The sequence below is a fragment of the Conger conger genome, chromosome 18, assembly GCF_963514075.1.
Source record: "Conger conger chromosome 18, fConCon1.1, whole genome shotgun sequence".
NCBI lineage: Eukaryota > Metazoa > Chordata > Actinopteri > Anguilliformes > Congridae > Conger > Conger conger.
The window spans coordinates 12152719-12178290 of NC_083777.1; the positions used below are offsets into that span (position 1 = coordinate 12152719).

At 43.4% G+C, this 25572-nt stretch overlaps 2 protein-coding genes across 4 annotated transcripts; both read right to left on the minus strand.

The window, feature by feature from the left end:
* Nucleotides 1-5017: 5017 nt before the first annotated feature.
* LOC133118750 (RING finger protein 122-like) lies at nt 5018-14095 on the minus strand. Of its 3 annotated transcripts, none has more exons than XM_061228938.1 (6): nt 13078-14095; nt 7340-7493; nt 7028-7070; nt 6715-6756; nt 6115-6194; nt 5018-5627 (listed from the first exon to the last, which is right to left on the minus strand). In XM_061228938.1, exons 1-6 carry the CDS (start codon nt 13118-13120, stop codon nt 5507-5509), a joined length of 483 nt encoding a protein of 160 aa, XP_061084922.1. In that variant the 5' UTR covers nt 13121-14095; the 3' UTR covers nt 5018-5506. The 3 variants fall into 3 exon arrangements, with proteins under 3 accessions (XP_061084922.1, XP_061084921.1, XP_061084923.1); XM_061228937.1 differs by having other exon boundaries at nt 6115-6197; nt 13078-14092; XM_061228939.1 differs by lacking the exon at nt 13078-14095 and adding an exon at nt 10405-11092 and having other exon boundaries at nt 6115-6197.
* A 4027-nt stretch (nt 14096-18122) lies between these two features.
* Nucleotides 18123-22307, minus strand: LOC133118693 (calcium homeostasis modulator protein 2-like). Its single transcript, XM_061228843.1, has 3 exons — nt 22271-22307; nt 21309-21940; nt 18123-18774 (listed from the first exon to the last, which is right to left on the minus strand). Exons 2-3 carry the CDS (start codon nt 21849-21851, stop codon nt 18358-18360), a joined length of 960 nt encoding a protein of 319 aa, XP_061084827.1. The 5' UTR covers nt 21852-21940; nt 22271-22307; the 3' UTR covers nt 18123-18357.
* Between the last annotated feature and the right edge of the window lie 3265 nt (nt 22308-25572).

Below are 25572 nucleotides of genomic sequence, written 5' to 3' on the forward strand. Positions count from 1 at the left end.
ATAATACTGTCATAATATAATAGGAGATTACATTAGTATATTTACATGCATACAGTACTGTATACACTGTGTACCACTGATTACTTGGCTGTAAACTGCTTCTGTTTCTCGGGCTTCAAATGAAAGAACAGGATAATTGCAGCAATGTGGCCAGCACACACTGGAAATGCAAAGCTACAGCCATGCAAAGTTTTTGTTGTCAATGCAATGGAGCCATAATCAGTAGGGATTGCACAATATGAAAATTCTGTGTAGATTTCAATAACCAACATTTGTCTGTCCATGTTGGCCAATGTGGATGCCAGCCTGTTTTGCTGTACAAATCCAAATTGAAGCTTCAACATTAATGGAAATAGATGAGCAAATGTGTAACTTCACTTTAATTTATCCTTCCTATAACAGCGTAGCTGTTGAAGTGTTTTGTTATATCTTCTCCTGTAATGACAGATCAATTTGCTCCAAGTCGAACATTCTTTTCATTCAACTAGCAAAGCTACACTAAATAGCTACATTGCCGCGCCACTGGTTCGTAAGCAGGCAAACAAAGTAAATATCCAGTTTAGTTTGGCTGTAGCCCAGTTTTCGAAGCATTTCACTAGCAGCAAGTGTATGAAGCGCTACCTAGTGTCATTCATCGAGTAACGAAAACAATTTTTCTTCTTACCGTGAAAAGTCGCTCCGTGAAGCCGGGAATTGTTTAAATACATTTCTTATACAAGTGATGAAAATGAGCTGGCTATTTGACTAGTTACTATGATGTAGGCCAGGCATAAATTGCTTTACACTGTCAGTTCAGTACCAGCTCATTTGCATACCTGATTACTGTTTGAAAAAAAATAAATTACAAAATAAAAAGGGGCATACATTAAATCTATAGACGATATCTATAATATTATACATTTCATTATCTGAAATTTCCACTCAGCAGTTGTTCCTATGTGGCATGTTTTGTCAGTGAACTACCAGCACATTTGCATGGATAATTACTCAAAAACTATAAATTGTTACCAAATGAAAGGGGGTATACAGTAACTCTTTATACTTATATCTTTAAAATTATGCGGCCTTTTCTGTGAAATAATAATTTCCAGTGTGGGGTGGCCATACGTTGCAATAGACTGTTAGTTCAATAGCAACTCATTTGCATAGCTGATAACTGCAAAACTATAAATTGTTGCCAAATGAAAGGGGTATACATTGACTCTGTAGACTCATATCTTTAACACCGTACAGTCCTTTCTGTGAAATCATGTTCCCAGCTATTGCTGCTGTATTTCCAGCGTGGGGCGGCCATATGTTGCTTTCGACTGTCAATTGCAAACAAGCTATAGGTATGAAAATGTATATAGTATGGGTCCCCGGGGCGGCTGCACTGCTTGGGAAAACCTTTGTTGGGACTAGCCCACAAAGAGATTGGTCCCATGATCAAACGGGACAAACCATCTCCATCCAGGGTAAATATGTAATTCCACAAAATAATAACTGTAAAAGTACTTGTTGTACATAGTAAATTACATCAATGGTGGATGTGAAATGTGTCAAGTGTGTCAAGTGTATGTAAAATATGTTTATATGACTTAATTGATTATTGTGAGGATGGGTTTGACTCAAGGGAGGAGTTTTGGGTCTGAAAAGATGACACTTATCCTATGTTCAGGGAGTAGTCTGTCTGCTTTGAGTGTGGCAGTTTAATCAGCGAGAGATTGAATAGTAAATGGCAGAAGGAATGGGGGGAGAATATGGTGAGGCAGTATTTTGGGAGTATCAAAAGGAAGAGGAAAGGAAACCTGAGCAGGAGGGATGAGGTTCAGATAACTAGGTTGCAGCTGGGACATTGTGGATTGGGGAGTAGTATGGCAAAAACACAAGGATGGGAAATGTGAGGGATGTGGAGAAGTAGAGACAGTGCCTCATGTATTGCTGCACTGTAAGTTGTATGAAGTGGAGAGGAGGACCTTATTTTAGGAGCTGGCTGATAAATGGGCATAGATAAATTCAGTTTAAGGACCATACTGGGAGAAGGAGATCTACAGTGTGGTAGAAGGAACAGTTATCTAGTTCCTGACTACAATGGGTTTATATACTGAGTAAAAGATGTTCAGGGAGTCAATTGCAGGCACTAGTAGTGGTAGGTGGTAACTCAATTAGTCTTTGATCGTCTTTGATTTATGACTGCTGGGTTTGTGGATTGTCTGTTATGACTGTTGCCTGTTTGAGTTTTCGCCTTGCCCCTTGGAATGATGCACCGTGTGTAAATATTTGATATAATAAATATAATTTTTTGTATATGTTCTCACCCTACCACAGACTTTTTTCACTTGCACTGACGTCTTATTGTGGCGGTATCACCATCGTGTTCAGGCCTGAAAAGAAGTGTCTCTGTCACAAGTTGCTGCCATTTGATCTTAAAAGGACTCCCTGATCCCAAAATTGCTTGCACTGCTCAGCAGAGGGCGCACAAGAGCATCCCAAACGAGCAAAAGTGCACATGTGCAAACCATTTTCTCCATTCAAACTTAACTTCAGTTCACTTTCCATTTTTTGCTCTTTCTGTGTGCTTAAACTGAATCTAACGCAGTTTCACCTTTTTTGTTTTGTTTAAAAAAATGTTTTAGACACCAGGGCCCGATTTATTAAGACCTTTAGCATATGCAAACCCTTTTAGCAAAACTAAAACAACAACCAATGCCTGGCGCAAAACACACACAAGGACCAATCATTGGTCGTGTCACTGATTTTGTCCTTGTCAATCAAGCCCCAGATGTGAAATACATTTAAATGATTCTTAGATTCCGACTTCGATACTGCATACAGAACCCATGCAGGAAAACTCTTTAAAAAATAACAAATTACTGTTCTGTTCTACAGATGGTGTTATCAGATTAACAGCGGTCAGAACGGGTCAAAAAGGTTGACAAGACTGAACTAAACCCACAGCAAGGAGCCTCCACAGCAAGGAGGTCCTAAAATATAATTATAATATAAAATATAACCTTGGCATACATTGATGTTTATTTACCAAAGCCAATTAAAGGTTTATAAAAGATATATTTTATTTTATGTGGGTGGTGTAACAATTATGGATACTTCTAGAAGAAGATAAAAGTTATTTGATTTCTTGCTATATATAAAATTGCCTGTCAGTTGTTACATTCCGAAGATCGTTCCAGACCCAGATTGCCCTTAATCAGTGCTGTGATCATGCAGGGCTTGCATGCAAGTTTAGATGTGCCCAAACCAGTTTGACGAAACAACAAATGTCTCACTGTCCAATGGCCACCAGCCGCAGTCCTTCAGTAAAATAACTAAGAGATAAGTAAATATGGGATATAAACTGGAATTTAGTGAACTTTAGGGGAAAATCACATAAACATTCAAGATTTACATTCATGTGAGCAAACACAATGTAACTCTCTTGGGAGTATGCTTGGAAAACTTTCCATGAGTCTGGAAACAACAGAATTGGTTTCAAACTGTTCTTCTATATTTGGATTGACCTGTCAATCATATAAAAGCAATCATCGGGGGCAACATGGCTCAGGCAGTAAGAGCAGTCGTCTGGCAGTCAGAGGGTTGCCGGTTCGATCCCCCGCCCAGGCTGTGTTGAAGTGTCCCTGAGCAAGACACCTAACCCCCAAATGCTCCTGACAAGCTGGTCGGGGCCTCGCATGGCAGCCAATTGCCATCAGTGTGTGTATGAATGGGTGAATGGAGAAGCATCAATTGTACGGCGCTTTGGATAAAGGTGCTATATAAATGCCTGCCATTTACCTGTAGGCCTTAAATCACATTTTATTTTCACAACTGAAACAAATCGGATAAGATCTTGCAGATAAGATTTAAGAGTCTGCCTACATCAGCATGGATGGTGCAATGGGTAGCACTGCACCCACAGCAAGGAGCCTCCACAGCAAGGAGGTCCTAGGTTCGAATCCCAGTCAGCCGGGGCCTCTCTGTGTGGAATTTGCACGTTCTCCCCATGTTCGTGTGGGTTTCCTCCAGGTACTCCGGTTTCCTCCCACAGTCTAAAGACATGCAGGTTAGGCTGATTGGAGAGTCTAAATTGCCCGTGGGTATGAGTGTGTGAGTGAATGGTGTGTGTGCCCTGTGATGGAATGGCGATCTGTCCAGGCTGTATTCCTGCCTTTCACCCAATGCATGCTGGGATAGGCTCCAGCCCCCCTGCGACCCTGTTCAGGATAAGCGGGTTCAGATAATGGATGGATGGAGTCTGCCTACATGTATGATGAACGACAAAACACTGACCGACACTTATTCACAAATATGAACAAATTCTACGGAGATCTGAAGTAACTGGAAAATTCTAAACCGATTTGTGATTTGAATTACAGCCAAACTAATCGAATTTAAAGAACTGAAGCTCCAGAAAGATTAATGTGAATTATCTTATACAATAATATCACTGTGTTCTTCACCACCCTTACTGAAAATCTTGGGCCAATACACATTTTTAAAAATCCTATTGACAAAAAGTGTGAGCAATACAGCTGTCCACTGCAGCTTCATCCATAATGAATTTTCCCCTACTGTCCCTTTATGCCTACTTTCCCCAACATAGTATTATAAATACGTACTGCAGCTGGCCATTAAGCTCAATGAAAGTCATATCAGAGAACGCGCTGAAATGGAAAAGCATCACGAGACTTTGCAACCTTGCTTCACTTATGAAACAGCCTCTGCAGGGTTTTAAAGATATGCTCTTATGCAACGCAAGACCTGGAGCCTGCTGCATAATTTATGTAAGACTCAATGCTGCAAAATTATTCAGCATGGCTTTGATTCTGCAACAGACATGTCCATGCTGAATTTATGTTGATATGATATCATCAAATCTGTACTGGCTATTTTATTGTGCAACCAGAAGTAACACAGGCTTATAGGATTATTATTAATGCACTTGCTTGATGTCGATTTCAATTTGTTCCATTTCATTATTGACACAGCTGTGAGGTTATTTGTCTGGGAGTTTTGCAGAAATCTGAAGGAAAAAAAAACATTGTTCCACCAAAGCCTTACACTTTATTGAAAGCAAGTCATGATATAAAATAACCAGTCAGAAGTAACACAGGTGCTATCTGATTTAAACAGTGACAAGTGGCTTCTAAAAGCAGTAACCTTTAATTGGCACGTGAGAACATCACTAGAAGAGATTCCTTTTGCTTCTGTCAGTTTGTTACCCTACCATGGCAATGACTGGGTCCTGTCCTGTCCCATCCAGAGTAGGTGCATTTTGTCCAATGTCTCAGTAAATCAGGCTTTTGTCTCCTGTGTTCCCACTGTACTGTAAGTGTTTATGAGCTGTGTATCAGGAAATAAAGCCAGATACTCTCCGACATTCCCTTTGAGGGTGAGTGCAGGGGATGTTTGAGGACCTCGGTCCTCTGAGACGGTAAGTTTGGGGGAGAGGGGAGTTTCGGGTCCTGGGGTTTTGGGATTGTCCTGCGCCGAACGTAGAGCGAGCTCTGTGGGATGCCGCCCCTGGCCCTCACACCTCCTGGGGGTTCGGGGGCCCCTCGGCGCCCTGCGGGGCATCTGGGGCCTGCCTGCAGATGGGCTTGTTACACATGGGGCAGACGCTCCGGATCTCCAGCCATTTCACCAGACACCTGCCCAGGAGAGAGACGTTAGCGCTGCCTCACCTCCGCATGGCCAACAATCTGCCATAACTGCAACAAAATGGCTCCCGCAGACTTAGTATTCACCACCAGTCAAAATAGCCATGGTTCTTTCATCAAGGGCAGGCTTATTTCATTTTCCCAGAACTGAAAGCCTTTCTCACAGTCTCATTCCCAGGTCTCTAGATGGTATGGATGGCTTGTCTGCACTAGCTTTCATCTTACAGCCCAGGACACTCTGTGTGAATCATGTCTTGCATGTGTGTGCATATGCGCGTGTGTGCACGTGTTTGTGCGGGTGTTCATGTGCGTGCGTGTATATGTGCGCATGTGTGTCAGTGCGTGTTTTTACGTGCGTGTGTGTATGCGCATGTTTGTGAGTGTGGGTGTTTATGTGCGTGCGCGTGTGTGTGTGTGTATTTTGACAGGTCCTCTCCTGAGGGGCTCTTGTGCTAATCTGACAGACTGAGGGACTGACTTTTTGTGGAAGGCGTGAGAGCAGGGACACAGGCCCAGCTCCTCCCGGGTGCGGAACTCCTCCAAGCACACGGCACAGGTCTGCTGCAGACAGGAAAGGCTGCGTTAGCTTTTCACTAATAACTGTCACTTCTGTCTAGTATTCTACTCTGATGGTGTATTCATTTCAATCAAATTACTTATTCATGAGTAAAATTTATTGTACCCATACTTATTACAAATGGTACATTTTTACTACTTACATTCCCTTTTTTAAATCTCATGAATGTACATTCGTCAGTGGGCGTTGTGATAATTATTTCTGAGATCAGAGTGACTGCGATGATGTCTTGAGGATAAGAGCTGAAACACTGGTGGTTATGCAATCAGGTCACATGGTCAGTGTGCTGTGTATCTTTTAAACCTGCCTGCAATTCACACCTGAGATTAATGAATTGTTTGCTTGATTGAGTGATAATTGTAGTGTACAGATAGTCCCATTTGAAACAAGGCATTCTCAACAAGGACTCTTGTGAGGAACTCTGTTTACCCCCTGCTAGAAGAAATACTACTATTACTGCATGTAGAAATCTGAAATTAGGCCCGAAATAATACAACTTACTCCAAGAAGACTCAGTTTTTTTCCTGTGCCTTTCAGAACAACCTAGATGGAAAAAAGTAGATTTTTTCAAATTAGACTGACGAATTACTGAATTAAATATGACTATAGATGAATATTTACATTGCAGCAAGCCCTTGCTACTGTAAGTGTACACAAATCAAATTAAGTGTCAATATGAAAAGCTAATTATGGGACATTTCAGTAATAAACAAAAGACTATGCATGTGAAATGTAACAAATGTACAAATGAAACGATCTGATGCCACAAAATCCAGAATGCAACAGTGTCTCTCATTCGATCACGTGACACTACCTCGTTATATCCATACTGCTCCCTTGTGCCCTGTCTTCTCACCCTGAAAAATAAAAATAAAATAGATTAAAAAAACACATTAGAGAGTCCACCACGCCGCACATACGGACATCTGAAATTCCCATGGCAACGGTGCTAATTTCCCAGGGTGTTTCCCGAGGACCAGAGGGGCCGCGCCCTTACCAGCTTCTAGGAACATGGCAGTCCGTCTCACTGCAGTAATTCAGGGTTTTTATTTGAGGACTCTTCAGTCTGTACTCACCGAGTGCCTGTAGGCTTGTGCGCATGCGGTGCGAGCTGTTGGCCTCTCACCTGAACAGGTAGCAGCAGAATATCATGCTCAGCATGAAGACGAACAGGCCCACGCCCAGGATGATGACGTACACGTTGAGCGACCGGTCCACTGGTTCTGACGTCATGTTACAGAGCTCTTTGGACCCTTGCAACGCTAGGCCGCACAGACATCCTGTTGGAGCGGAAAAGAGGTCCGCCCACGGCGTTAGACAGTGGAAAGACGCTCTAGACTGAAGCACTAAGTGAGATATCAAGATGTTCCTATTTCACAGAGCATGTGTGTCAGCATTAAAAAAAGGTGTGTTTAAATGAAGTATGGAATGAAGTCATTAACCTCTCCGCTGAAAAAAACTACTCAAGCTCGGTCAACCAGCTACATGCTCAGACAAGCTACCAGCACTAGCTGGCTGACCAGCTCATAGCCAGCAGGACCAGCTCGAGCTGGTCAAGTTGACATTTACAGCTGGGCTGAAATCACTATTCACAACACTGCAGGGGTGTACCATGACATTCTGGGCCCTGAGAAAAGGCAGTCTATGTAGGAATGAAGGAATGTAGGTCCCCTTCCCAAAGTCAAAGCCTTTTGAGGGCCCCCCTGCCTTGGGTCTCTGAGCAATCAGTTCCGCTATTCCCTCCACCCACGCCCCGGGTACTCAGTTTAACACAGATGGATTGTGGGTAATGACTAGACCACGTTAGACTGACATCCTCTTCAGGGAGCGACCCCATATAGCAAACAGCCCTTCCAGAAGTGGACTATACCAAAAATATATTGAAATAAAACATATCAGGATATTGCAACGCTTCATTATAAATGTGCACATATACAAGTTGTTACTTTAAGACATTGCTCCTTTCTTCAAAAATGAATTGCAAGGCTGCTGGGTGGCTCATCCTGTTATGGTACTGCTATAGGCTGTGGATGGGTCTGTGCTAACTCCAACTGTGGATGGGTCTGTGCTAACTCCAACTGTGGATGGGTCCGTGCTAACTCCAACTGTGGATGGGTCCGTGCTAACTCCAACTGTGGATGGGTCCGTGCTAACTCCAACTGTGGATGGGTCCGTGCTAACTCCAACTGTGGATGGGTCCGTGCTAACTCCAACTGTGGATGGGTCTGTGCTAACTCCAACTGTGGATGGGTCCGTGCTAACTCCAACTGTGGATGGGTCTGTGCTAACTCCAACTGTGGATGGGTCTGTGCTAACTCCAACTGTGGATGGCGGCCCTGAACCGCAACACACTATTGGCTCTAGCATCACCCAGGGAAGGGTACAGTAGGGGCGGGAGCAGCATCACGTGGGTGGGGAGAGAGGACATTGTTACTGTATACTCAGGAGAGCTCATCTGCACTCTTCCGATTCACTGGAGGAGCAGCGAAAAATATGATTGGGCATTCCAAATTGGGGGAGAAGAAATAAATCAGTTACTGTGGAACACAGTTATCTGTATATTTTCTTAATAAGATCCTAACAGTTATTGCGATGTATTCCATGGCGCTCGGACCTCCCCAGCATGGACGGTACTCAGGCCCAGTCAGGAGCGTGCGTATTGCGGACTGGCAGCTGGAGCCTGTCCAAGTGCTGCCCTGGGACCGTGTAATACAAGAGCAACACAGGGCCCGGCGGGGGCCGCACCTGATCGGCTGCATGCTGAACATTCCACCTAACTGTACATAACGCGCGCGCCGTAACTCAACCCTCACCGCCATTAACGTTTCATGGTAACTGTCCGCCAACCCACCATCTCAGACACTTTCCCTTTTCACTGACAGACCGGCAATACAACATCGATAGTAAACAAACAACAATGCAAAGAACCTAGTGTGTCACTCGCTGTCCCCAGTCATTTTTTATGTTAGGGCATTTAATTAAAAAAAAATTTATTATTATTATTATGATTATTGAAGACAAAGAAGAAATAATTCACCAGGGAGCAGTAAGGCAGGTAAAGAGACTCGCTATGCTAAAACATCAGCTTCTAAGAAGTGCAGTTTTCTACAGTCCATTGCAATACATATCAGTGGGAAAAGCAGCCCAGCCCTCAGACTGCACTCCAAAGGCCTGTAACTATGCTTTCCACTGTTAGCATTCAAGCATAGCACTGATAGGGATAGCCCAAACCTTCCAGAGACCTGCTAATCACCCTATTAAAATCTTTAAATCTTTATGAGATTAAGGCCAACTCATTATGAAACTATTCCAGGGCAAGAGTGCAAGGAAATATTCTGAATATTTCAAATGTAAGGCTCAATGATATAACGGTTGGTCAAAAGCTTCAGAACTTAACGAAAGCCTACAAAGATTGACCGTAGTAATCACACAACAATGACTCACATTATTTTTTACTGTGCTCTCTGTGTGAAACAGTAGGTACTTACATTTCTGCTAATACTGGGTTTTGAATGGTCTTCTGTTGTATTCTCGCCAAAAGTGCACCTTTCTGTTTCATATTTCAGTATCAGCAATGTGCTCTTGTCTGCATTAATGACATATTGACCAACTTTGTGAAGGAAAGTGCACATTCAGCTGTCTTTGGCCAGTGGTTAATCTGGCCATGGTATCAGAAGAGAGATATGCTTTCAAGGATGTACAGGCATCACGTGCATGTTGGTGGACAATCTGCTGCATAATCTGTAATCTCTTGCTGACTGCCACTGCTACAGCTCGAATCTTCAGAGGGATAGATGTTAGATAAGTGTTGTACTAAAAATAACCCATGCCAATGTCCTAATTTTGACCTTCAGTACCTAGACTCTATACGTGTGTGAGTGTGTGCTTTATGGAGTGTACATTTTTTTCCAGAAGTAGGAACTTTTAAAAGGTAAATTATCCCTCGACATGAGGCTTTTTTTTTTTTTTTTCACATGGGAGAGACATCAACTGATTCAAGTACATAAATACACATAAAGCGACAGTAATCAAAACGAGCGTGCAACGCCTTGTTGAATCAAGGACTACTTCTGAAGTCAAGATTTGTTTGAAAAAAATCTGTTCCAGAAACTAGCTGCAACGCCGTTTCCGCCGTTTTCTCAGTCGCGCCACATAACTCACAGTCGCTCTCCCTTGCGCATGAAATCTTACCTCTGAAGAGACTTGTGTTTGTGTGCTGCATCGGAGCGGGGCCGAGGGTGCTGACAGATTCGGTGTGTCATGCTTAAGCGAGGAGCAGACAGAATGCGCCGGGCAAGGCAGCGATCTCTCCGCCGTATAGTCTGTCCCTGCCCAAAGACCGACTGCTCTGGATCAATGGGAACCGTAAAGAATGGACTCCATACGCCTGGCACCGGGTTTTCTATTGTCACGGGAACAATGCTCTTCTCTATAGCGTGCAGCAGCCTCATCACGTGCCCAGTGCGCTGCCTGTGTACATTTCCACCGGAGCACTTTCCCTGGATGATTTCTGGGACCTTCATTAAAGCGGGATGGGAGCCGCGTACCAGCCGCGATGTTCTCGTTTTCACCGAACACGCCGTCTCTGACACTGACAGCTCAGTGGGCGCTGCCTCCGTGCCTTTAGCGCGTAGTCAGCTAGCGCATTCGGTTGTAGCGCATTCCACAGAGAACACCCTGCTGCTTTGAAAAACAAACATTAAGTCCATATTTGAATGCATGCGATTGGATATCACTTCGACCGTGGCCCGCGTGCCTCACGCACGCCATTCTAGTGTCGCATTTGTCCCTCTGTGTGTGCACGCGATGATCCGCTTCCCTGTCCTCGGGCCCAACGCACGTCAGGCTCAAACTGTGGTGGCTGATGCGTTTACATTTGGCCACAAATTCACCAGACACCATCTCAGTGTGGAGGTTCTGCTAGATGCAGTCACATACAGATTCCAAGGTGGCCTCATGTGTTTATGTCTGCCCAGCGTCAATGGATCTGGCTATATGTGGGCCTGGATCTGGTCACAGAAGGCATGCTATCACCAGGGGTAAATAAGGTCAGACTTACTCGGTGACTGTGATCAGAATGTCACAACAGCTGCTTCACTAGATCCCCCGTTTGAGCAGATCATCAAGCTCTCTGAACAGTTTACGCTCTCTGGCTTATTAAAGTCCAGTGGACTGGTTTTCCTTTATTAAAGTTATTCAAATTCAATTAGGCCTATGAAAACATTGGCTTGATTCAAACCACAAATTAGCATATCACACAGCCATGCAGCTCGTCACATGTCCACTGTGAAAGTAACCTCACTGTCAGCAGACAGCAAGCCTCTTTTCCAGATTACAGGCAGTGCATAACGGCATCAGGATGGGTTGAGAACATCTGGATAGATTCAGCCGTACATGTTGAAAACTGAATCACATTATGATCCCCAAGCCACCGATGTAGAGCTTTTTATGTACAGTGGTTCGATAGCAGACATTTGTAGATGGTAAGTTGCATTCTTTTGAGATGGTAAGTGGCAACTTTAATTGAGTAGTTTGAGCGGGACATGGGTATTGATATGGATAAAATAATATTATTAGGTATATTATTTTCGGGTATTGTAGCAGTGTGGAGACCGAGCCACATGCACACCCATTCCCTGGGTCTTGTGTGAGACAGGACAATCCCCAGGGATATCATTACATTTACAAATAGTATTACATCAATAATTACAGCTAGCAAGCCAGGTTGTTAGGCAGCCCTGCTGAAAATTCAATGGCTGGTTTTAGCTGGACGACCAGCTGGCCTGTAGTCAGCTAGTCCTTCAATTTGGCCACCAGCTTAGTCTACCAGCTTAACAAGCTTTAACCAGCTTTGACCAGCCACAGACCAGCTATGACCGGCTTAAATCTTAGAATCCCAGATAGTCTTAGCTAGAATTTTCAGCAAGGAGGTCAAATCTCCTTCCAACTTTAAATGCGGTGAACGCTAGTAAGATAGCAACCACTATTACAGGCTACATAAGGTAGCTATAAAGGTTAAAAAAAACAAACTTTTTAGACATTGTGATTGGATGTTCTTAACTAACATTGATGATTGTAATTGTATAGTCATATTCTTGGTTTTCTGTCACAAAAAGGTTGAATATAAAAGACAATTTAGATGGAGAAAGAAAATGTTATCGGGACCGAACAATGTCAACACATTTATATAAGACCGATAGCTAATGGCAAGAAAAAAGTAGATGCAAATTTGGAAGCTCCAAAGCTGAAAACAAGGAGCTTAACTCACTATAGCATGATGGGTGTTGGCTCTTTGCATATTCTAAAAGATGCAAAGCAAGCTACATTACAATACTGGTCCTAATATGGTAAAAACAACTAGTGCTAAAATGTAATAACTTAGCATTTGTCATTGACATTCTTTGTTTATTTTTAACATGCTTTAGTCATGGAATATAGCCCCAATCATTGTCAATCCTGAACAATGCCAGAAGGGTGGCCTGCTTTATCCATCCATCTGGAAGGAAAAATAAATGCTGCTCGGTATCTTCAAAGTCATGACTTAATACAAATACAAATACAAACCCTGTTATCCAGGTGGGTTGGAAGGAATACTCTCCACCTGAGAGACCACACCATTCAAAGTCCACAGGCCTGCGGCCATTAATAAGGGGCACATCAAAGGAGATCCATGTTTACATGCAGAATATGTATTATGACACCGTCTGCAAATATCTGGGGGATAAAGCACAGTGTGTGTGTGTGTGTGTGCATGCGCGTGCGTGCGTGCATGTGTGTGTGTGGCTCCGGCCTCAGTTCCCACCGAGCCTTGTGAAATTAACCATGCTCAATACAACAATGTAGGCATTTTTCAATCCTACTCACCATTGCACCACTGGAATACTTGCATAAATTGGATGCCAAACATTCACTGTCAATTCAGGAAGCTTAAGCCAGTCGTTGTGGCTGTCGTCTTCAGTGTGTTGGGTGGGTTGGGGTCACAGGCCAAAGAAGAAGGCAGCCTGTTCAGGAGGTGTGGGACTCCTGTCTGGGTAGAGTCCTTACCATCCACACTGAATTCTGGAGGTTAGTCAGTCCAAACAATATGTAGTTAAATGTCTCAGTCCTGAAACAAGGTCTGAACTTCAGCTGCCTCCAGGGTTTGTATGAAATATTGATTAAAAATCCACTCAGTCCTCAATTTCAAGCCAACCAGGGGTCGGAATATGATGCCTGCTCTTGTAAATGCAAATTTATGCAGGAACAAGAGAGCAAAAGGATTGTCAAAACAACCCAGTGTGTATCATCTGGGTACCTGTGCTCATGGCTGAGAATTTGCTGTCTTGATGTGGGTTCAACCGAGCAGAAAAAAAACCAGATATTGTCACAGCAGCTATGTCCTTTCATCAAAGATAAACAAATGCAAATATGGATGGGAGATGAGCCCCATTCAGCAGACCAAACCTCGGCCTTAAGAGATGGGCTCGTTTTGTTCAAGAGATAAACACAAAACTCCTGTATTTTTCCTCGACGTTGACGCCCCCAGTAACGTCACTGCTTTGTCTTCCCCTTTCTCCTGATGCCCCCAGGTCCTCCCGACGTTCTCCTCCACGACCGCGAGACAAAAATTCCCAAAAAATTCACCACAGAAATCCCTGCTGTCTGCCAGAGCTGCAGACAAAGGAGCGAAGGGTCTGGCGGCTTAACCCGCGGTTACCGTGCATCTCCGCCGGCCCACTGTCGAAGGGGGGTCGTCTCTGCTCTGTCCTTCACAAACAGGAAAGCGGTTCAGGATCCAGTTGGCCGGCCCCGGCAGCCCGTGCCACATCTGCCGTCTCCCTGCGGTCTCAGACCAGGCTCCTCATAATGGAGGCGAGCTGGGCTGCCGCTGGGTTTGTAAACAGATCCCTGCTCATGTGATCCTCTCCGCCCTCCCCTCCCCTCCCCTCTCCGCTCCCGCCGAGCTGGGAGGCAGCGCAGGCAGACACTCAGACAGGCCAGGCTCGGTGGAATATGTGAGCGCTCGTGTGCTGCACTGTGGAGGAGGGGAATCTGACTGAACATGCAGAGAGAGGTTCAGAGGGAGAGAGATGACCCCCTTCCTCTATTAAAGATCAAAAGATAATGTTCTTTCTCATGCTCCATTTTGCTTTAAGGCCCAAAGGGTATTTGGTTGAGAAATTTTCAGACGAAAATGTGTAGGTTTTGGTTTAGTAAAGTAATGGTGGGGTTAAAATGTGTGGATGAATTATATACGTATAATTGTGTACCCGTGTAATTTCTGTTATGTACAGGGGACCCTCACTGTCCTTGCCAGCCTTAGAATCAACAGCTGTTGTCTTTACAGGAAATGTGCTTCATAGCTTTCCTAGAGTTCAGTGGGGCTAACCTTGTGCATACCTCCTTATGGTGTAACATATAGACAGGCAGCAGTGCCTTTAGGTTGAATATAGGCTTGGAGTTTTTTGGAAAAATGTTTCTCTTCTAGTGATAATGCATAGCATACAGCGACTATGTCCTTCTGCAAAGGCTTTACTCTAAAATGTAGGACTGCTAGGCGGTGTAGCGCACAGTAGAAGCAAATGCCTGCAGACACTGCAGCCCGCAGGAGTTGAGTAGCACTGTTCTACAATAACACCTGACAATGCAAAAGATGTTCCTTTTTTTCAGGGAGCGCCGTTTAGTCGTTCAGTCTCACGTAAACCGGTGACCCAGAAGTCACTTGTACGTGCAGGTTTCTGACTGTGAACCAGTAATTCCAGTGCAGTGAGTGCAGCAGAACACACCGTTTATAAACACACTAGATTGAGCTGGAATCGAGCTCGCTGCCACTGCCACGGCATGCAGCATGTTTTGCAACAGGAGAGGCAATTAGCCACAGAGCCCAGGACATGGTATGGAGGCTAATCACACTGGCATCTGATCTCTAGAGGGTGAAATCACTATGCACACAGGTGCACACGAGACCCAGGTGCACACAGTTATGCTAACTACGCACACTACTCATGCAGGTTCAGCATATAGTATGTGGAAAGAGGTTTGTGTCTGCCATCCCTCTGTCCTCAGGGCAGGACATGAGACAGCCAGACTGACAGAATCAGGCTAACAACGACCTTCCCCTCAAAAAAAATATAAATCATACTGGTGAAGTCAATTGTTTGTGATGAAAAGATTTCAATAAGCACTGTATTCAGAGTGTAGAAAAAGATTGAAATATTGACAAAACTGCTTCATTTACTCCCAGAAAATGGTAACGAAGAAGTCATTTAATTACTATCCACACATTCAGAGTGTATACAGAAATAAAATCCGTCCACTTGCACTCAAAAAAGCACTTTATTACCATTACAGAAAAAGGAGAGGTATCCCACAGCTAGTACATACTTTGTGAATCAACATTATGTAAACAAACAAGCGCTCCGAACAGGAAACACTCTCAGCAGGTAGAAAGGATGGTTGTGAAACAAAGCTCCTACCCCACCAGGACAGATAATAAAGAATAGCTGCTCATAGACCAAAAGGTCCCTAGCCTAGGCACTAAGGCTGGAGGGGTGGAGAATTAAGTATGAGGGGCAACTACTTATTTTAGACCCTACTTCACACAAGACATGCAGATGGTTTGTGTGCCATACATATTTACCAGTGGCATTTCATACACGTTACACTTGTAGTCATTTGTTTGTGTGCAGACCTGACACCTGCTGTGTTTCCCAGCTGTGGCTGGAGTGTCTGAGGATTGGGGCTAACTTTGAAACCCTCTCAAAATGGATGCTGCTGGTTGTGTTCTGGGAAGCCGCTCCCTCCTCTCTATATGAGGCTTCACCAGGGCATCACCTACAGTAGCCTTACCAAGAAAGTTCTCCCCCGATTCAGCCACTGTGCCGATCGTTGATTTCACTACAAATAACAAAAGCATTGTAGCTAAGCGCCAACATCAGTGACGTTGAAAACAATCACGAGGGTCCAACGGGCAGTCTTGTCAGCAGCTATACATGGCAGTGACTTTATCCAGGGTGTCTCAAGTGCAGCATGTCAGAGAAAGCAAACATAGATGATATTGTCTTCCTTATCTTTATTTCAGCTCTTTGGGATGTTCTGGCATGTACTTTCTTATTGTTCCCAACATTGTGAGCTTTATTTTCCAAGGCAACCCTCATACCCTACTTCTTTTTAGGCACTTATTTCCCGTGTAAGTTTGCATTTTCCAAGCTTAGCTGGATTTTGCATCATAGGCTGCCCATATTTCTATGCCGTATTTAGGACACTTGCTGGGCATGTACCGTCGAAAGGCACATTTTCATCTGAAAGGAAAATTTTCCATTTTTAGAAGTGAAGGTGTCTGCTCTTGGTAGCTGGGCAGCAGGTTCTCCCTGGGAGTGGGAGATGCCAGGAGGGCCAAAGGAGCATAGCACGCAGCGACTATGTCCTTCTGCAAGGCATTTGGAGGAGCAAAGGACTGCAGGAAATCACAAGGAACGTGGCTGTGGCTGCACTCTAAAATGGGGGACTGCATGGGGCCGGGGTCACCCAGGTGTTAAGCATGGCCTGTGCTTTGGAGTTCAGTTAGAACACTAGACAATATGGCCAATGCAAAAGACGATTCTTTTTTTCTTGGAACACCATTTAGTCTCACGTAAACCGGTGACCCAACAGACACATTTTTGTGCAGGTTTCTGACTGTGACCCAGTAATTCCGGTGCAGTGCGTGCAGCAGAACACACTGTATGTAAACACTGGATCGAGCTGGGATCGGGCCCACTGCCACTGCCACGGCATGCAGCAGGCAAGCAGACATTGTACATTTTTAGAAGTGAAGGTGTCTGCTCTAGGTAGGATTGGAAGACGACAGGAGGGCCACCCTCAGGGGAATCTCTCTCTTCAGATGAAGAGCTTTCATAGTCGAGGTCCTCCACACGGTCATTAGCCTCAGACTCATCCTCCTCAATATCGCTGTTACTAAGGCACATTCCCAGAGCCTCTGTAGCTGTACATCTTTGTCTAGATGTCATTATCAAAACCAAAGCACAGCAGAGATAGAGAGCACACCAGCACAGGAGAACGATAAGTGACTCAGAAGGCTCTCCTTTCTATATGCTTGCTGTACCGCGTATGCTTTGCAAGACTGCATATGTTCTGCAAATTACAACTACTAGGATTCCAAGAGATGAGGGGGGGGGGGGGGGGGGGGGTGTATATCCACTGAAGAGGGCTTCAGAAACATCTCTTCCAGTCAATATCATGTTTATAAGCAGTTCTTTTAGTTTAGTTACTTCTTTTTGAGCTGTTAAAGAGGAGCCCAGGAGTCTCCAGGACCCCAAACAGACGAGTTAAATGACTTTGGTTTTCCTTGGGCTGGATGCTCTGAATGTAAATTTCAGCAGGAATATTAGGATGCATAACTCCAATGCATGTAAGCAAAAAGACATCAGAATTTTTGTAACAATTATGTCCATTTATCAAGTGGATTGAGCAGTTAGAGTAGGACGTAGAAAAACAGGCCTAATGTTTTTCTTTGGCTTACTCACTTGGCAAAATCTGTCATTTATGCAAAGGAAAAACACTGTAAAGTTGTGCCCCTTGCACACAGAGGTAGTGATATTGGCATTTGAATCATATTTAACATTGAATCCTAACATAAACCCTGTTAAAATTGATATTATTCAAGAGGATATTTGTGCGCATATGTCAAGGCTGTTAAATAATTAACAGGTGTTACATTTCCCCCAGTTAGCAAGAGAACCACATGTAAATGATGAGCATTGATGATGAGGATATTTGTGCGTGTGGAGTATGACAGCTGAGAACATAAGCCCGGCCATTGCCTTTACACAAAACGAACTGTAAATGTAGGCTATTGATTACAGTAGCCTTTATTCGGGAATCAACCGTCTTGAAATAAGTATGTATAATGTGTAGATGTGTATTATTCGTGTTTATTACCTCGTTTCTCGTGGGATTTTTACCTTCCGACTTTATAAGAAAGGGGATTTAGATTCAGCATTGTAAATGAGAATAAATGATTGGCATTTATATCCGTCTCTATCGCTGAGTCACTGCGGAAGCATCAGAAGAGGCAGAAAGAGATGATGCATACACGCATACACAGAGGGATAGACGGGTGCGTATTGCTCGAGGACAGCTGAGAGAGAAAAGGCACTGACGGCCTCAGGCAAACGTTTCCATCTCTTTGTCCCTGGCAGCTGTGTTGTTCGCCGTCGGGACGTTGGACCATTTGTTCAGTCGACTATAAAGAGGGTCGCCGTTGTTCTCTCTGTACAGGTAGACGCCTGTGATTTGGTTCCACATAGAGCTCGGTATGACATTTTTGTTTTCCTGGTGATCCTGGAGCTGCGCCTTCTCCTCGTTGTCCAGAGCCACGAAGCCAAAGAAGCTTTTCACGCTTTCAGCAGCCAGCATTTTGGCGTGGACGTCGGCAGTGCGCTGGAACAACTGGTGTTCGCTGGAGCGGAAATGGGACCAGTACGCCTCCTGCTGGTAGCCCAGGGGCGAGCAGCAACGTTTCAGGCACAGCAGTAAGAAAACTGAAACAGCGGTCGCAGCCACCAAAACCCAGCCCAGGAGCTGAAATTAAAAAAAAGTTGTTGGATAATTTCTGAGTGTTTGTGAGTCATATATTTCAATTTATGAAATTGAATAGTGCTACAATAGTTGTAATCCAGATAAAGAAAAATAGTTGTAATATAGGCAATTATGTGAGTTTTCATGAGTTACCGCGCGCGCATTCTGCATTCCTGACACTTTTTGTGAGCCACTTTATAATGTGTCATTTAAAGTCATGTGCCTTTAACATGCGTACATGCTGGAATAGCTTAGATATATTGAGGCTAATGTTCAGGCAAGTTACTCACAACTTTGGTAACAAATGCTGTAAATGTGTCTGTGTTAGCAAACACTTATTGTGGGTTCGTGTCAGCAAATGCTGCCAGTATGTTAGTATTTCAGTGTTTTAATGTTAGCATGCTGTAATTGTGTTAGTTTTAGTAAATGCTGTCTGCCTGTTAGTGTTTGCGAATGCTTTTGGTGTATTCAGATTACTAACACTGTTGGTGTTCTTGTGCTTCGGAAATCAGACACTTGATTGGTCCAGAGAGACTGTATCATTCCTGCTGGAGCATCAGCTGTCCTCAAAACAGTTCACCACTTCAAACCTGATAGTTATTTTGGTGCTTTTGACCTTTAAGGATAGGATGTGCACTGCACACACACATTCTAGCCATGAGAGTGATTGGATCCCAAGATCTATGAGCATTGCATGGATTGGCTGTCATATTAAATAGTGCAACAGGGCCCTGTTTTGGGCAGTTAATTTTTTCATCCACCATATGACTAGTTGATGACTATATGTTTAGAACAGCATTTCATGTGTATTTTCCTAGTTATGGATGTGATGCTTTGACTTGTGGAAGAACCTATGCACCTGTAAATCGCTTTGGATTAAAAGCGTCTGCCAAATGACTAAAATGTAAATGTAAATGTAAATATGGGTGTGTGTGTTAATCTGTCCCAGCATGCATTATGGAATTGTGCTGGTCAGTCATACAACTTGTCCTTTAAAATGAGGCTCTCCTCTGACTCTCCTTCTGTTCCTCTGGAGGATCACATGGTGGAACTGAAAAGACTGACCCCATTATGCTCACAAAATCCACATAAAGAAGCCTCCATCTTTGACCCTGTATTGGGTGATACTGTATTGTCTGCTCTCATTTGTAGTGAAAAAGGATTATCCTCCATGATTGTCTCAAGATTAGGAAGAGGAAGTGATTTTTCACGTCATGTGATATTTTGTTCTGTTCAAGAAAGTTTAGTTCTCCAATCTTCCAAGTATTGCTTCCTCAATTAGGCCAGATTTGGTTGGCATGAATTATTCTCTCTTATGATTCATGATAAGAAAAAAGTTGGCTAGATTTAACGAGAAGGTTTTTTCTTCCCTCAAACTAAATCCTAATATTCTCACACTATTCATTAACATGTTTAATACTGCTTCTTATGTGTGGGAATGATTTAATTTTAGATTAAATCTGAAACAAGAGAAAATGGCAAGAAACCTAGTGTTTCTAAGTATTAGTTGAATGGCATAACAGGTTCTTCTTCTTCTTCTTACGGTCTTCCTGAAGCAGTTCAATCTTTCAGGTACCCTTCATAATCTGTTACAGACCGTATTATTCATTTAGCAGAGACAAGCACTTATGTAACCATTATAATACATTTTCACGTGATATCTATTCTTAGATATCCCACTCAAGAATCACACATTCAGCTTTTAGGTTACCAGACAATTTGCTTAATTCAAGATTCTCAAACTTCAGTCCTGGGGGGCCGCATCATCTGTAGGTTTTTGTCATTTCCAGTTTAGGTCTGGGAGACAAGGTTTGTGGACTCTTTAGCCAATCAATGAACTAAAATGATCACTTAAATATAATTTTTTAGCTGACGCTTTTATCCAAAGTGACTTACAGATGAATAGACTATCCCCCCTGCAGCAGTGTGGGGATAAGGGCCTTGCTTGTGGGATCAACAGCTGCACAGATCTCATTGTAGCTACACCCGGGCTTGAACCACCAACCCTCCAAGTCCCAGTCATGCACCTTACCCACTAGACTACAGGCTGCCCCTTAAGTATATGAGCTGCCACTTAAAGGTACAATAGGTAATTTTCTTGACTTCTAACGGTCAAGAGAGGAATAGCAGCAACAAACACCTTCAAGCCACAACACTGTTTATCCCTCCTCCTTCTCTGTAAACGCGCTAATGTTGGAATGCCATTAGCTGTGGCAATTAGAACCAATTTTCAACCAATGAGCTTGACTTATTGTAAAGTTATACAATATTTTGCTACGGAGGGTCAGGCCATCAACTGCATATTTTGAAACCCAAATTTAAGGACTATAAACAGGCAGATGAGCCTTTTTCATTGATAGGAAGGGATTTACAACGGCCTTGTAACAATGTTACCTATTGTACCTTTAAGTATGGAAGCATGCCGCAAACCAGCAGACAATCAGGATTGGAGTCTAACACCCCAGATTTAATTACAATTCCACACTGCCACATTAGACCACACCTCTGTCACAGAGAGAGAGAATGAGAGCAGGTACCTGAGACTCATACTTCAGGCGTCGTTCAATCTCCAGCCAGAAAGGGAGGACTTCCGTTGGGACGGCCTGGCAGGGCAGCCCAGACAGTTCCACTCGTCCGTAACCCGGGGGGAAGTCCTTCAGAGAGGAAGGGTTCACAAACTCACAGAGGGCGCAGACGTAGGCCTCTCCCCGCAGGAGAGAGAGCACGGACCAGGTGACGGGCGCGACGGCAGCCCGACCCATGATGGAGCCCAGCAGGGCGAAGGTGGCCGCCACCGACACCTTCCTGCAGGCCCGGAGCCGAATCTCCGACACCAGGGTCCACATGTTCTTGTTGAGGATGATGCCGATGAGGAAGAGCACCAGGGCTGGGACTCCGATGGCCGCCAGGCCGTAGCGGTAGTTGCGCCCGGAGGAGCAGGGGCAGTCGAAGGCGAAGACGTTGTAGGCCGTCTGGCTGGCCACGGTGCCTAGGGCGATGAGCCCGTTGAAGAGGACCACGTCCTTGCTCTTGAAAAAGAGGGCCACAAACTTGAAGTTTTCGCTGATGAGGGCGGCCATTGTCGTACCGTCTTCTTGACTTCTCGTGAGGCGGAGTTGTGTTACAAAAAATGTGGTTTTGTTTTGTTGGAGATTGCTGGAAAATCAGACTTGGCAAAGTAGAAAAGGTAGACTTAGTGTGGCAGCAATCATAACAAGTCTTTTTTTTTCAGCTGTGCCCATGGGCGGTTTCAAGAGTAAATATTCACTAGGTGCCAGGAGAACTGTCTGCCACTCATGAATCATTCAGAATGCTGTTCAGGACACGCCTCATATTTTTGCATTAATTACTGCACTGTGGTCTTCTTTTGCAAAGTAAAACATGCCCATGCCTTTTCAGTCCATGTAATATATCATTTAACTTGTATGTCTCAGTCTCAGGATATGTGTTGGCATTTGATCCTAGAAAGTCTTGGAAAAATGAAGTCATGCAAACTTACTTTCTGGAGCTCCAGTGCTACACATTTGTCCCATTCTGTTTCACAGCAGTTCTAAAGAAGAAACTTTAAAATATGGCAAAAAAAAAAACTCAAACTAAAAAGCTAAAACTAAAAAACTGAAACTAAAAGTGGACAGAAGTACTTTGACTCCTAAAGCATAGTGCCCCAGTTGGAGGGAAGTTCCTGTGGCTGGTAGCTGAATAACATCCCTCTCGACGTTTCTGAGCGGAAAATGAATCATCGGGGGGAGCTGCCTCTTCCAGCAGGGGAAGAAAGGTTTTTTTAACTGCTACCATGTGGGAGAGGTCAGGTTTCAACATGGCAGGAGCACAGAGCTTCCACTGAGCAGCACAAAATGGTTCTTTCATCGTTCCGTTACGGTCGTTCCAGGCATCATCTCGTCTGCATCGATCTTTGTGATTCTATCAAATACGGTACCATGGGATTGCTCATCTAAGCGATCTGTTCATCAAGATGCTGTGAAGCTCAGGGACAGAAACAAAAGCAAAAATGGAGGATGGAGGAAAAATGATTTCCTGAGCCTCAGCCTATGGTATGCAGGAAGTAAATGTTAAATTAACATTAAACATTAATCTGTAGCAATGCAATTTTATATTTTCAAAGTACATTTGTACAAAGTACAAAGTAAATCCAATCTTTATAAAATGTACAATACAAATAAAATGTCATTCATTTATTATATTTTGTTCTGCATATTATCTTTTCTGCAACATCTGGACCATCTTTAGTGTGTATATAAATTAGTTTAGATTGATTTCAGCAATTTTATAATTGTATTATTACGGGCAATATGGGCAAATAATCTGGGCGTGGTTTATAAACATTTTTTAAGAAAAAAACAAATCTATTTCATATAAAGTTAGCACACAGTTTGATCAAGACTCCAGCCCAGTCCAGCCACATGGTGGCACTACAGAGATACAAATTTGAGAATAAAGTTAAAAAGAAAAAAATAACACTACAGAATTCACTATAAATTCACTGAAGTTCCAGATATATCAGACTTCCTACATTGGAAAAAAGACCTCATTAGTAACATACTGTACTGTATGTACAGATGGGTAACAAAATAAACCTGAATAAATCACTGGAGAAACGCGATGCATGCAGATGCTTCCACACACAATTGAGCAAGTAAGATCCTATCATGCTCCGTGGCATGTATAAAAATGCTTAGCAGGCCCAGGTGACCTTTTTTTTTTTTTTTAGTTGATTTTAGACCAAGATGGTTCTCGGTAAATAGGGTAGGGAATTGTGGTGAAAGCGGACATTTCATAACTGTGAGGCTTGCGCATTAGTGCGATGTGAAGGGAAAAGGATATGAGAGCAACACTTCCTCAGGTGATTGAGAATGTCAATGCAGGACGTGATCAGACTGTGTCAGCAAGAACAGTCCATTAACAACAGCTATATGAGGAGGGATATTATAGTAGGACTGCAGTGGATTCACCCCTCACTATAAAGACAAATGAACATTCACTGGTCTACAGAGATGTGGAAAGAAGTGGTGTGGGCAGATGAGTCATCCCTCACCAGTGGGCGAGTGCATGTGAGGCATGCAACAAAACAACTGAGCCTGAATAAACAATAATATGAAGAAAAATGTACTTGCAGCTATTCAGTGGAAAATGTCAAAATGCATAAGATTAAAGTATCATGCCCAAGGTGGATAGTGACTCATGTCTGTGTAACAACCACGCTGAAATCAAGGAAAAACTGTATGTGAAGGAATTCATTAAGAACAATGTGAATTCTGACCCTAGCATCTGCATGACTTTTTTCCAATCTTCTCATCCTCTCTAAACTCACAACTCCGGTCCTCAAGGGCCGGTCTGCGTAGTGGTCTTGGTCACAACCAATTGCCTTGTTTTTAATTTGCTGACAGCTCTATGAATTACACTGGTTCAAGCCTGTACTTGAGCACAGTAAAATCATAAGGATACACTTGCAGCCTGCAGCTGTAGCCGGTACTCATACTCATGTCAGGTAAGATATGATTGAGTCAGTTAAATAATTAAGAACAGAAGTTGGCACAAAATCCTGAAACGGATCGGCCCTTGTTGTGCACCTCTGCTCTAGAGACTCTAGTGTGTAAAGATCCCTGGAGGGCAGATGTGGATAAGATCCTGGAACCCTCATGTCCATAGTCCATACCACGACTGTGTTCAGTTAATCAACTTCAAAGTAATTGTCTGTTCTGCAGTAACTTGCCATGTAAGTATTGACTATCAATGAAGCGTTCATTCAGGATACATCAAGCTTAGCCTTGTGCCACCCTGCTGTAAAATCCAGCTATGACCAGCTTGAAATTACCAGCTACCAGTTGTTTCAAAACATAGCTTGAGCTGGTCATACCATGTTGATTAATTTATGAACCTTTATTTATACAGGGTAAGTATGTAGCTGGTCTGAACTGGTCAACAAGCTACTAGCTGTTTTAAAACTGAGCTTGAGCAGCAGGGCACATAAGGAAGAAATTTTCGCACACAGCAGCCATGCACTGAAATAACAATACACCCCTACACAATGAACCAGTGGCATCAACATATTCATCGCTTTTCAACCATGCAATCTTTAATCTTTCAACAAAATAGTTATTTTCCAAATCATGTGTGAAATGGCATTATCTAGCTGATCACAAAACAACAACATAACCTCATATCACAGATGCCAGGAACAAGGGAGAGAGGGCAAACTGAAACATGATACCACAATGGTATTTTAATAAAAAATGTGTTGTGTTCACCGGTTTTTACTGAGAGTGGTCACAGAAAGGATTTGTCTAAACATGCATACTGATTGAAGAATGGCAACAAACCACTTAGGCTACAGTGTCTTTTTGTTTATGCTATTTTAAGGTAAGGGGTATAACTGACCCTGACTCTATGGGCCTGACCCTATCAACAATTGACTTATTAAATTAACCAAAAGTTAAAAGGCTAAAATCAAGGACAAGAAAGAAAATAGACTCTATTGCTGTTAGCGCTCTTCAGTTAAATCGTTTAACTGAAGGTGGTAGCAAACTTCATTAATTTGAATGTGTTTTGCAGGGTACCACTTGGCCATAATGCAAACACTTCCTGTAGACACCCCGTGTGCGCATGTGCAAGGATTCCAGTTTAACCCTTTCCACTTTGCCCCCCAAGAGGGCAATTTCCACCTATTTGGTACTAGTCCAATAAAATTGTAAATAGCTTAAAACCTATTTACTGCAAACACATTGTTGAAGATTTAAATTAGAGAAGAGCCTTGTACCATTCATAAACAGAACAACTGTATGT